Source organism: Oxyura jamaicensis, chromosome 8 (genome assembly GCF_011077185.1).
Source record: "Oxyura jamaicensis isolate SHBP4307 breed ruddy duck chromosome 8, BPBGC_Ojam_1.0, whole genome shotgun sequence".
Classification (NCBI taxonomy): domain Eukaryota; kingdom Metazoa; phylum Chordata; class Aves; order Anseriformes; family Anatidae; genus Oxyura; species Oxyura jamaicensis.
The window spans coordinates 22,291,516-22,304,027 of record NC_048900.1 but is presented as its reverse complement, the minus strand read 5'-3'; the positions used below and the strand labels follow the sequence as shown (position 1 = coordinate 22,304,027).

Genomic DNA, 12,512 nt, shown 5'->3' with positions numbered 1-12,512 from the left:
TTATGATGTTGCAGTGAAGCGTGGAAATCAGTTAATTTTGGTCTCTGATATTCATCACGACTTTCCCTGACTCAGGCCAAAGACAGTAAGTACTTGTCTGAATCCATTTAAAAAAATACTATGTCTAAGAAAGAATAAAAGAACTGTTTTTATTAACAAACTCACTTTTACTTTGTTTACGGTCAGAGAACACCTAACGGTACTGCCAATTCAGGGATTTGATGCTGTTAACATGTACAAGTCAACAGGGTATGAAAGTCAGATGCTCACATGCACAGCTGCTCTTTCAGTAACAAGAAGGTATCTCTGTCTGGAGGATAGGCAGGTTTCTTAAACCGTTCTTTTGCAGATTGACAAATTTTAAGTTATGGTAGGTGATTCATTCTTTATTGAACAACTATGAAGAACTGTGTTCTAAGGCAGCCATGAGGATTACCTGAATTGGTCCTAAGAGCACGTACAGATGTCACATTGCAACTTTTTTCTTGTACCTTACACCATACTTAGGATAAAAAAGCTATAGTAAATAAATTCACATCAGGTATATGTGGCTTTTTGAGGTAGCTGAGGCTGGAAAAGGAAACTGATGATGTGCCTGGAAAAGGATGCTGTTGATTTTTCCTGTAAGTTGTATTAGGAAGAAAATACACTCCTGCAGTCTTCTTCAATGATCAGTCTGTCACAAAGAATTCACGGGGTACAACTCTATTTGTACCTGCCCAGGTTGCTCAAATAAAACTAAAGTTGAGGAGGGAGGACACACAGACTTTTTTCATATGTATTGTCTGATCCCTTAGTGCTAGCAACAGAGTCCTTGTGTGATAATCATAGCAAGCATCAGCTGACAGGAGGAACACGATGGCTCTTCACGACTGATGTGTGCAGCTTCCTCACTTAAGTAACCCTCCGTCCAAACAAAATCTAGGAACTAAGCTTTTGTCCCTTGTGGAGCTTGAAGATGGTTTTCCCTTCTAGCTGTCCCTACTAAATCACAGCATCTGAATGACATTTTAGGGGAGCGCTGACCTTGACTTGCCACTCAAACAAACCTTGCCTACACCTTGCATATCCCTTCTTATCTGACTAGTGCTTAATCACACAGCATTTAAAATATCTCAGCTGAAATAAGGTAGAGAAGTTTTGTCTCTCTTTTCTTGCATTTCCACAAAATAGGAATTGAAAGTTATGTTTCTGCACCATTCCACTTTAAATGCTAAACTTACGGCATTCATCTTGTTGTTTAGAACACATTCACGACTATACAGTTGTTCTCCCTACCACAGAATATTAGGGCATGTTAAACAAGATACTTTATAATCATTCAGAGTAGAGCAGTTCATACCTGTATTACATGAATCACCGTATTAAATCCATATGACAGTGACATCTTACCTCACTGAAGAGTGAGGCGTTGTTCTACAGGCAATAGCAGATTCATGCCTGCCTTGGAAGTGATCAGTATTTGCAATCCTTCCTTCCTAAATTTGCTATGAACTTCCTTGCTTCAAAATAAGCATCTCGATTAATGCCATTTCATGACATCTAAGCATAATTAAGTCTTCCCATGGATCTCAATACAAATACCTTATTAGCAGATAAATAGCTTTTTCCTCTTGCTTTACTGTTTTGGGTCCTGCCATCTATTTCTGCTGATAATCAGGTTCTTCTCTGAGTAAGCTTTCAGTGCTACAGTAGCTAACAGTGATAACGCCGCCACCACTGTTGCCACTATTCTCAATCCTTTAAACCAAAGAGGGTAAGTAGGAAGAAGGGAAAGGTCATAATGTAGTGCTATCCCTAAGCCCATTACCAGCATTATTGCACCATCAGTGATATCTTTAAAAAGCAGGGCTTGCCAGGCAATTAGAGGAGGAACCATACTGTTAGCCAGGTTCATCCAGTCTGGCTTGGCTGGGCTGTTTTCCGGGACAGCAAACCCCCACCTCATTCCTCCTAGGAAAGAGACGATTACAGCACCGTAGGTAACCTGAGCGAACGCCAGCTCTGGGTAGTAGGTCCCTTGGACGACCATTGACAGCGGCACAGAAACAAACGGAATTAGCCCCGCCAGGCTTAAGTAAAGGGCTGGCTTTGGAGAATCCTTCAGTGATTTCATACTTCGTCGAAACTGGCCCAAGTCTTCGGTCTCAGATTCTTGGGGGGGCTTTTTCTTTAAGAGAGGAAGAGAGGTGTGAAAAGCCTGGAGCTTGACTGCGAACACTGATGCTCTGTTGAGGCTTGGACACCTGGAGAGAAGACAAGCATCCCTCTGTAGAAAGAGGCTCGGAGAAGAGCGAGTTGTCTTATTCTTTCCATGCAGTAGTAGTCTGGGACCAGTTATCTTCTGGACCTGCAATTATAAAATTTGTTCTGAACACATAACAATATAGGCCTCCTGTCCTACAGTTAGAGTATCTGTGAAATACTGTGCTGAGTAGCTTTTTTCTGCTCAGAGAACTTCACTGAGGCCCTTCCTCTTGGCTTTCAGCTGCTTTTAATTTAACAGATCAATCTGATACAGCTTTCACAACCTAGCTGACAAAGAGCAGCTAGGCTCTTCACGGTGAACAAGCAGACCATGCTCTCAGTGAAAGGTTTGTACGTGCACTTGTTCTTCCACCCACACAAGCATTCCTTAAGCATTTTTGATTTAACACGTATCAGGCCTTTTCAGAAAAGAATATGAAGCAATTACAGAAGTAGGGCAATATGACCCCAGAAAATAGCTGCTATCCCCTCACTGCTCTGTAACAATAATAATAATAGGAGAAAAGGGATTTAGACACCAAAATTTTATTTTAAAAAAGATAGCTTTGGCCAAAGCCGTTCTAAAAATTAGGAATTTGCTTGGAAAACGTAACCGTGATAAACGTGGCTACTCTAACTTGTAAGTCACTTTTTTCCCCAATGGTCCGATCGTGATTTTTGGGACTTTAAAGAGAGAGCAAAGAAAGCTTCAGAAACTTACTCTGAAGGGTGTGTGGAAGCAGCAGCGTTGCATGAGGTGAAACATATTTGCTTTGTGGAGACCCTAAGAGAGGAAAGCACAGGCGATGGCCTGAAGCTGATGAGAAGCCGAGCTCACGCTGTGCCCGGTACGGGCCCAGGCTGGTCTGTCACCCGGCTGCCAGCCCCTTACCGCGGTGCGTTTAGCAGTAAGCGCTTCGGGCACTCTCCCATCCCTCACCCACCGCAGGACCGCTTCAGGCCGCCACCACCACGGCTCCCAGGGCAGCCGCCGGATATCCTGCGGCCCGGGGCAGCGCTCACCGGGGCTCGGCCCCGGCCGGGAACGGGTACGGGGCGGTTCGTTCCGCCGGGCGGGGAAGGGCCCGGGCGTGCGTGGCAGCGGCCGAGGCGGGGAGCCCGGTACGTGCGGGGCCGGAGGCGGCCGGGCTCGCCCGGCGGGGCAGGGGAGGCGGGCGGCGGCTGCGGGCCGGGCCGGGGCAGGCCGGGGGGCGGCCCCATGAGGGGAGCGGCGAGCCGGGCCTCAGGAGGCGGCGGGGCCGGGCACAGCTCGATGCGGCCGCGCTGCCCCGCGGCTCCCGGCGGCGAGGGAGGCGGAGGAGGGAACGGGGCGGCGGCGGCTGCCCTGGCAGTGCCGACATTTTGTCAACACGCGCGGCGAGGTGCGGCGGGCTGGGACTACAACCCCCAGCATGCCGCGCGGGCGCGGGGTGGCGGCGCGCTGCCTTGTGGGTCTCGTAGTTTCCCGCTCCGTGCGGCGGGCTTAGAATCGCTCCGCGTGGCCGGCGGCGGCGGAGCCGGGGGGTGGGCGTGTCCCTTCCGCCTCGCAGGCCCCGCCCCCCGCGCTCGCAAGCCCCGCCCCCTCCGGCCCCCGGCCGGGCAGGGCCGGGCAGCCATTTTGGGCAGAGCTTTGTTATGGTTCTGGGGCCGCAGCAGGCAGCGAGAGGGGCCCGGCCGGTGAGTGCGCCGCCAGCCCGACCCCCCCCTTCTCCCACCGCCCCCGGCTCCCCCTCACACCCCCGGGCCCTTCCCCGAGCCCCGACCCGGCCCCTCCGCACCCCCCAGCACCGCCTCGGAGCGGGCCGGGCTCGGCCTCCCGTGGGCCGGGCCCCCGCTGGCGGCGGGGAGCGGGGAGCGGGGCGGGCCGGGGGGGAGGCTCCGGGCAGCGGGACCCCGCTGTGGTCCCCTCCCGAGCCCTCAGCGAGCGGCTCCCCGCCGGGCAGGGCCGGCCGGCCGGGCCGGGGCAGGGCCGAGGCTCCGTGGTTATTGTTTCCTGCTCGGCCGGAAAGTTTGCGGCGCCTGACACGTCCCCCCCATGGCCGAGCTGAGGGGGTGGCTCCCGGCTGGCAGTAAGGGGGCTGCGGGGCCGGGGGCGGGGGGGGGGGGTCGGGCTGGCGGCGCACTCACCGGCCGGGCCCCTCTCGCTGCCTGCTGCGGCCCCAGAACCATAGGGGGGGGGGGCCCCGGGTGGCCGGTAGGGGGGGGGGGGGGCGGGGGGGGGGGGGGGGGGACCTGTGGGGGTAAAGTCCCCGTGGGGCCGGACTCGGGGCTTCCTGCTGGGCGGAGCGCCCGGGGCTGCCGCTGTTTTGGTGGCGAATTGGAAACGAAACTGGGAGAGCCGTGCTTGGTGGGGGGGGGGAGGAGAAAGAAGGGGGGGGTCGTCGGGCTGTCCCCGGGCTTTCTGGAGGGCTGGGGGGGGGGGGGGGTTGCCACCCCCACCCCCCCTCCGCTGGCTGCACGCATCCCCACGCGTGCTCCGGGCAGCCCGGGCCGGGTGCCCCCGGCTCGCTGCGGGCTGGGAAAGCCGTCAGGTGTCGGCGGAGCCCCTCGGGAGTGCTGCTCCAGGAGCCAGCAGCGAGCAGGAGGTGGCTTCTCTCGGCGTCCTCCACCCGGAAAGTTATTTCGGGGAGCCTGGTGCCTGCCCAGGTAGCCTGAAGTCTTGGTGGTTTCACGTAAACAGCGGTGTCTAGGCTCTATCAGGGCAGCTGTGCTCTCGCTTATCTTTTCAGACATTTATTTAAGGCTTTAAACCGAGTTCGGTTTAATAACGAGCCATATTGGAGCAACTTCAGCGGTTCTCGGCTGTCTGTTCGAGCCGTGAGCTCTTAAACAGCTCTGGCTGAGCAGTTGCTGTTGAAATCCTTGTAAGCGATGGCAGAATCTTTTTTTAAAGCATTGCTGCAAAATCGCTTTATATTAATATGACCAGGTAAGTCAGCGTTTCCTTCCCAGCCCCCAAGGTGTGAGTGACACAAGTGTTAGTAATGCTGATAATATTCTGGAAGGTTGGAAGTGGCTGAGTGAAGTATGTAAACAGCAGAGGGGGCGGGAGGCACGGAGGTGAGAAAACACCTGAGATAATTGAAGAGCCATCACAGATGAGTTTACCGGGGAGTTACATCGCTGCTGTAAGAGTCTGAGATGTTTATGAAAAAGGCTTGTGCAAATGTTACTTCGTGAATGAATATGCGGGTGGTATTTCAAGCGAAAGGTTCCCTGTGCGCGTGTATTTGGAGTCTGGTGTTTCAAACTTCCAGTCTCTGACTCAGGAAAGAAACAGGTGGAGAGCCTTGGGAAGAGGAAATAAAATTACTGAATTTCAGACGAGTTGTTCTGCCTTTTGCATTAGTTCAGGGTATTTCTAGAGAAAACTACAATAAAAAAAAAAACTTTTTAAAGTTTTGTGTTAAGAATAGAAAAGCTTTAGGTGATACTTTCCTCATTTTTTCACAGCTGTTTGTAAGGAAGCGCAACCTCTTCATATTTTATACATCTGGTTTGTAGCCTTAATCCTATATGACACAGAAGTTTCCATTGCAGATATTATACTAGGACTTGAAGTGAAAATATGCAGGGAACAGATGGCATTAGAAAAAAAAAAAAAGGCCCTTTTTATTTCTACAAATGTCTCTGAAATAAGAAAGAGGAGCAGAATGCAGATGTGCTAAGTATCACAAGCCAAATGGACGCTTCCTGAGTTACTAGAAAAAATGCATTACTTTGAGAACATTTTTGCAGGTTACGGTCACCTTGTCTCACAGATGTGCTTTGTACTTGGTGTTAGTGCCTCCTGACTTTCATGTTTTAAACTAGGAAATCAAGTCACTGAAGAAAAATGATCTCCGCTAGCGTTTTTACAAATGTTAAAAACATCTCAAGAACTGTGGATTTTTTTTAATAGAGAAAAATATTGTGGTTGGGTCTGTGAATTCCCTCCGTGTGGGATGTCAGTGAAGTTCTTGTCTCTGCTAAAGAAAAAAAACTTGACTGAATAAAAACTGTTGAATCAAGAGTTAGAAGTAGCTTTTTTAGTTTAATGTTCTGTTCCAGGATGTTTGAAGTTAGCTGTGTAGCTGCTGAATTGGTTTGGTTGTGAAGAGTACTTCAGGGCATGCTTTATTCATTTGCCTGAGAAGATTGGAAAAGAGCTGGTTATGTTCAGCAGAGCTAAAACATAAAGCACCTCTCTTCAGCAGAGTGCTGCTGCTTCTTGCATGGGTACAGCTTTCTCTGCCTGCTTTGTAAAAACACAAACACGGTACGATTGTTGCTGTAACTTAAACAGAGCAAGGTCATAGTTACTGAATTTTGCAGCGGGTAGGCAATCTGTGTAGCGGGGAGTTTCTCTGGGATTTTTTTCAATGTATTTATTTGGAATTCACGGCTTTTGTGATGAGGCAGGGGTGGTTTTGATTTTGCTCTGCTAACGCAGCAGTGTAGGTAGCTGTTCCAGTGTCTCTCCTGTAGTGACCAGGATACCAGCTTGGTAGTACGTGTCTTTCCGTAAGGGCAGTGCAGGCGCGGGTTCTCTTTACTTGTCAGATCTGATGAAAGGCAGTGAAGTTGGCAGAAGCGTGGTTCTGCTCAGAATCCTCCACGGATGCCAGGCTGTTGTTTAACTTGTGCTCTGCAAGGTGGTGTGTTCCTGTTAAAATGTGCCAAACTTTAATGAGTTATTGGATGGTCAGGAGATAAATTTACATTTTGGGGAGTGGACTTAGATAGAGACTGATAGCGGCTAAGCAGCCACCATCCCATGCATGGTGTGCAGTGTGCAGACCTAAAAAATTTAGGTTGAGTCAAGGCCATTAGCACAACAGTCAGCAGGAAGGGAAGTCTGTCGGTTAAATTAACCATATATATTAGCAATGGGACTGTATTACCCTAAATTGGAATTTTTTGATTAAAGCGTGCTTAACTTTTTTTCAGTTCCTGCCACCTCTAGCTGGGCTTCAAAAGTGTCTGGCAAAGAGAAGAATTTTAATACTTTACACTTCTCAGACCTTTCTGTAATTAGGCAGCAAAAAGACTTTGTGAAGTGTTGCTGTGTGCAGTTCCCTAAAATGACTAATCTGAAATAGTTGCACTCCCAAGGTCTGGCTTAACAAAAATCCTTTGAACCAGTGCATCCAGACATAACTGAGGTTTTATCCAGTAAGTGATGATCAAAACCTTTTTTTTTTCTTTTTTTTTTTTTTTTTTTTTTTCAGTGTGTGACCCTGTGCCTCTGGGGCTGTTGTACACTAGGGGGCTCACCCGGAGCTACCGGAGTTCTAGGATTTAGGGTTGTTCCAGCAAAAATGCTAGTATATTTTTTTTATTTTTTTTTCTTGGTTCTCTCCTTGAATGTTGTGATCCCTTCATATTTGGTGTTTTTGTTACCTTATCTTCCACCTTAAAAGACTCATCTCAGCTTCATGGTGTGATGTTGGTGGCTCTCACTAAGCAAAGGCATGCGCACCTAGCATGTGTTCATGATGTTGTCTTTAATGTCTTTGGTTTTAGGAAGAAGTGAAGTATTTTGAATGAACTTCCCATGGAAATCTATTTTCAGTGCCTGTTCTATGTTCAGGTAGGCAGTGTCGGGGGGACAGAATGGTATGGCCAAGACAGACTGACAGGGGACAGGCTTAGCGTGGCACAGGCTGCATTCCTGGATCGCTGTGACTCTCAGGGCATGGTTGCAGCATACGGAGCATGTGACAGTGACCATTGTGCTCTGGAACTTTGTCATCCTTCATGTGTGGTGAGCAACTCTCTTGTAAATAAAGGGCTGAGCCTGCCGTGGAGGTGTATGGTGTTATGATGGGCACGGAGATTATTGTTCTCCGCAAAGTTGCTGGTGCACTTATGGCAAGGCTTACAGCAGGTCTCCAGCCTCTCAGCAGAAAGGAGCGTTTTGCCATTGTGTTCCAGTGCCCCATCCATCATCGAGGGATTAATCAGTGTTCACGTGGGGTGGTCTGAAAAGGCCTGTGATGCTAGTCTTTAAAAACTCGGTGGGGCAACTCTGTTACCCTGCAAATGTTGAATTTCTTATGATCTTCACTTCTTGTTCTGGAAAACCTTCCTCACTTTGAACTCAGTTTAAGTAGAGAAAAACGTCAAAGACGACTTAAATGTCTTCAGAGTGGCTAGGCCTGATGGCGTGTGTCCTACAGCATTTAGGGAACTGAGAGCCTGCCTGGAACGGAAAAGTTGCAGAGTACTGAAAAGCGGTGAGGAGCACATCCACTCCCAGCCTTTAGAAAAAGGCAGGACTTGGGTGCGTTCAGCTTATCCTCACCCCAGGGGGACAAAAGAACTGAGCATTCGTATCAGAGTCTCTCCTGGGTCACAAAGTGTTTGGTGCTTCCACTTTTGTGTGTTGAGGTAATACTCTTACTAAACACACGGATTGTATGCTCTTGACAAATTCAAGAAGTGCCCTGAAATCAATACAAGGCATTTTAGTGTAGATGGGGTGCGGATTGTGTTTAGGAATATTACCTTACACAGAATTAACAGCTGGCTTGGCAGCAGTTCTGTGAGAGAGTATCTAGGGTTTATAGTGCTTCCTAAATGGTCATGAATCAGCGGCACCGCTGTCGTGAAAATTCACTTGTCATACTGGAATATGTAAAAGAGTTGTAAATATGGTAATGAAGCAGCTTTCCTGTTCTGCTGGGGAATGGTTGGTCTCCAGCTAAAAGTGACTTGTTCAATTCGTGATACTGTCATGCTCTGAGTAAGTTATGGCTAGGGAAAAAGGTCTGTAAAGAAGATAAGGTCTGGAAAGATATCCCCTGCGTGAAGGTTGAAAAATGAGGTTGTTTAGCTCTGGAATGGTTTTGTACAACTTGCGTTTCATCAGATGTTAGCAAGTAAGCTATAAAACAACTTAAAGTTACCTGCAGGTGCAAGTGGGAGCCAGCTCTGACATCCTGGCACTGTCTGCAAGCTGTCAGGCTTGGTAGCTGGGTCACATTAGTTTTTATCATCCTCAGTACTTTGAACCTAAAAGCTTACAGCTTCAGCAATAAAATTGGAGTGTTTGTGCCATTTTTTGTTTGTTTTTGGAAAATGTGGCTATGTTTGATCCCAGAATGTGCTGTTAACATCCTTTTTCTGCTGCCAAGCAGTGCTAGGATATGGGGTGGTCTGTGGGACTTTCCTTCTTTCCCTAAAAAAAAAAAAACTATTAGGATTGTCTTTTAGTCAGGGAACAGTGAAGTACTGACCTGGAGAAAGATGTTTTCCAAGGTAACTGCAGAGGGAGGTTCGGCAGCTTGCCCTGTCTGCGGTGAACAGGACAAGCAGCTGGGGGCTGAAATGGCAACCAGGGATATTTAGGTTAGGCACTGGGTGCGGGGACAGGCTTTCAAACCGTAGGAATAACCAAAACAGATTGTAGAGATACACTTGGAGAGTGCTGATACGGTAATCTTCCATAATTTACAGCTCCCCAAAATATGCCAGTGGAGGTATGAATACCTGCATAATGGCTTCCAGCCCACTGATAACAAACTTGTTTTTCTGATTCCTATTGAGACATTTTAGGATCAATTTTTGGACCTCTGCAGCCTGAAGATGACTGCACAAATTCTTTAGGGGGACGTTGCTTAATTTGTTTTCAAAGTCATCCGATGGGAGAGGGTAGAACTAAGGTCTTTTAAATCTCAGGAGAAGGGGATGATCTATGAAACCTCTCAAGGTTTTTTCCAGATGTTTTCATAGTATTCCCTAGTTTACTGTAGGACACAAGGACAGGGGAATGGCATTGTTTAACTCTTAACTTGCACGCTGTACCTGCAGCGTACTGAGACAGTAATTCTCTGCAGTAAAGACAAAGCTCAAAGCCATTGGGCAATGTGTTGTCCATAACTCCTTGATTTATTTTGCTGAATGTCTCTCAGAGCTTCACTGCCTAGATCACAGAGCTCCAGCAAAACAGCCTGAACATCCTAAGAGGATATCTCTGCCAGCTGCAGCAAATCATCTCATCACAAGGTTAGGGATCACTCCTTCTCCTTTTTTGTTTTGGAGGCCAAGACCAAACAAATGGAATAGTTATTCATGCGATTTATTTTAGATGTGTAGGCCTTGTTTCAAACTGGACTGTTTTCAATGACATTTTTGCATCAATGTTTGATGTTTTCTTTATTAGAGTGCTGAAAATTTTAAGCTAGTAGAAGGAAAATGATAGCCGAGTGGGAACTTCACAAACTGTGATGCGTGTGCTGTACATGTGCTGGGAGGTGCTGAGTGAACGTGTCTTTGTCAAGTCGTAGTCACAGATAAATAAATATTGGATTTCTTCATATTGTCCTGGACTTGAGGTAGAACAGCTTGGAAGTAATCCAACCGGAGGGAGGGGTGGAGATGGTATGATTAGTCCCACAGTCTTGGGCAGGAAGTAACGATAGCTGGAATGTACTGCCTTGCCCACTTGGTAGTACTGCTCTCGTAGGGCTGGGTAATGGTATCAAGGGGAAGTAGTACTGTAATTTTGTTTGGGAGAATGGCCTTTTACTTCTGGATGTCCTTCCATGTTCATTTTGTTGACTCTCTTTTTCAGTTTGCAAGTGACATGCCTTCTTTTCTTATCCTTCATCTGGAATGCAGATTGTACCTCTCTGTACTAGATATATAGCCTGTTTTGCCTTGAAACAAATGTTTGGTATAGTCTGGTTGTATTTAATAATCTTTAACAAAGGAAATACATTTTTCTCAGCTCCGAAATGAATATATTTAAATGTAAATGTTCTGTAGTAGTAATAACAACACCATTGGGTTGTAAAAGTACTGGGTTTCCTCTAGTGGGAAACACTCACCCTTATTTTTTTTAAGGTACAGGAGAACTTTGTTTCATTTCTGCTTACAGCCTCCATCTCCGGAAGACAGGTAGGCAGGAGGTATGCGGTGTGCAGCAGGGATAAGCCAGTAATTACATACTTGCCATTCTTTCCTTATGATGGGGAACATTATCCTGGTACATGCTGCTAAGAGGTAGGAGTGACTTGGGTCAGGAAGGCTTTGGGCAGGCCACGCAGATGTGCTCTTCATTGCCATTTCACTCTCTCTGTTGTGAGGTTTTAGAGGGGATGGTGGTACCTTTAGAGGCAGCCGTGACAAGGCGTTGTGCTTCGTAAGATTCAGGGCAGAGCAGAGCCCTGCCATGACCTCACATGCTTTCCAAAGCTCTGTAGATCAAAGTGCACTGCAGAATAGATTTTTTCATTCTCTTCTCTTGAAGAGCTAAATAGGTCTTCGGAACTGATTAAAACTAGCAGAATACATCCTCCAGGTTTTAAAATACCTCACTTTGCAAAGTGCTAAAACTGCTGGAAAGTTCATCAGAACATTGTTCACATTTAAACACTCTTTCACGCCCTTTAAATGAAGGGGGGCGGGGTGTCATTTCTTATCAGCAGTGCCAATGCATACCCTTGCTTAATAGAGGTGTATGCAATACCTGGCATCCTGTTTCTTGCAGTAGGGGACAGCAGCGAGCAGGTTTCAGTATTTCAGGTAAATACTGCAGTTCTCTAACAAACTACTACAGACTGCTAAGGGGGCACTGAAAGGCAGTAGACTCCAGTGGCACAGGAGAGGTCCGTCAGGGGTGATAGTATTTTCAGTGGCCGTACGGTATCAAAGCTCCAGGAGTAATTGTTTGTAGGCACTGTATCTAGAAAGTCTGTGCTCTCCCATTCTGTGCACGATGTTGAGTCTTCTGGCTCTTACATGTTTAACATAGCGCTATCTTTGTACTTGGGAGTAAACTCTTCAAAACCCACCGGAATGATTCAGTTACAAATGCCAAGCTGCAAGTTCACACTTGCTTGCTGAGGTTCTGAGCCTTATCATCATACACAGGCTATTGTCAGGGTTCCCCAGAAGCCAGCGTTTCTAAAATGTGTGTTGGGCTTTTGTGCAAAATACAACTTGCTTTCACAGATGAGCTTGCAGGCTCTGTCCTAGAAATCCTTTTTTCTCTATGATTTGGTTGTTGTGCTCCTGTATGTCCTTGCATCTTGGGTTGTTGTTTAGAAAGAAAGAAAACATCTCCTTTCACCAGACCTCGCTGTGTTCTAAAATATCTCTTAAGTATTCACGAGACCAGGTCGTTAAAGGCTTTGCAAGGTATGTGGTTGGATGGATGTGTGTATCCAAGGAACTTTGGGGGAGGTAGGATTTGGTCAGTGTGACCTTCGAGAAATGGGAAGCAAGCAGGTAAATGGAGAGGGTGTTTGTCGGACAGGACTGCACAGGGCACCGGGGGA

General features: G+C 47.6%; 2 protein-coding genes across 3 annotated transcripts in view; one reads left to right on the top strand and one right to left on the bottom strand.

Moving 5' to 3' along the window:
* Positions 1 to 123: 123 nt before the first annotated feature.
* Positions 124 to 3,244, bottom strand: TMEM69 (transmembrane protein 69). Its single transcript, XM_035332499.1, has 3 exons — positions 3,140 to 3,244; positions 2,969 to 3,031; positions 124 to 2,350 (listed from the first exon to the last, which is right to left on the bottom strand). The coding sequence occupies exons 2-3, from the start codon at positions 3,011 to 3,013 to the stop codon at positions 1,619 to 1,621; spliced, it is 777 nt and encodes a 258-aa protein (XP_035188390.1). The 5' UTR covers positions 3,014 to 3,031; positions 3,140 to 3,244; the 3' UTR covers positions 124 to 1,618.
* Positions 3,245 to 3,778: 534 nt separating this feature from the next.
* GPBP1L1 (GC-rich promoter binding protein 1 like 1) overlaps positions 3,779 to 12,512 on the top strand; it is a 32,808-nt gene continuing 24,074 nt past the window's right edge. The window contains exon 1 of one of the 2 annotated variants that reach the window (XM_035332497.1): positions 3,779 to 3,924. The gene's annotated coding sequence lies outside the window, so the exon portion shown is untranslated. Of the gene's footprint in view, positions 3,925 to 11,109; positions 11,131 to 12,512 lie in introns of those variants that run through there. The other variant, XM_035332498.1, reaches the window with a different exon arrangement.

What these genes read in the sequence shown, in the direction of transcription:
- TMEM69 (XM_035332499.1), bottom strand. Translation starts at nt 3,013, where the DNA reads ATGTTTCACCTCATGCAACGCTGCTGCTTCCACACACCCTTCAGA. An exon ending in GCTTCCACACACCCTTCAGA is followed by an intron (nt 2,351 to 2,968) that starts GTAAGTTTCTGA and finishes TTATAATTGCAG; the next exon opens with GTCCAGAAGATAACTGGTCC.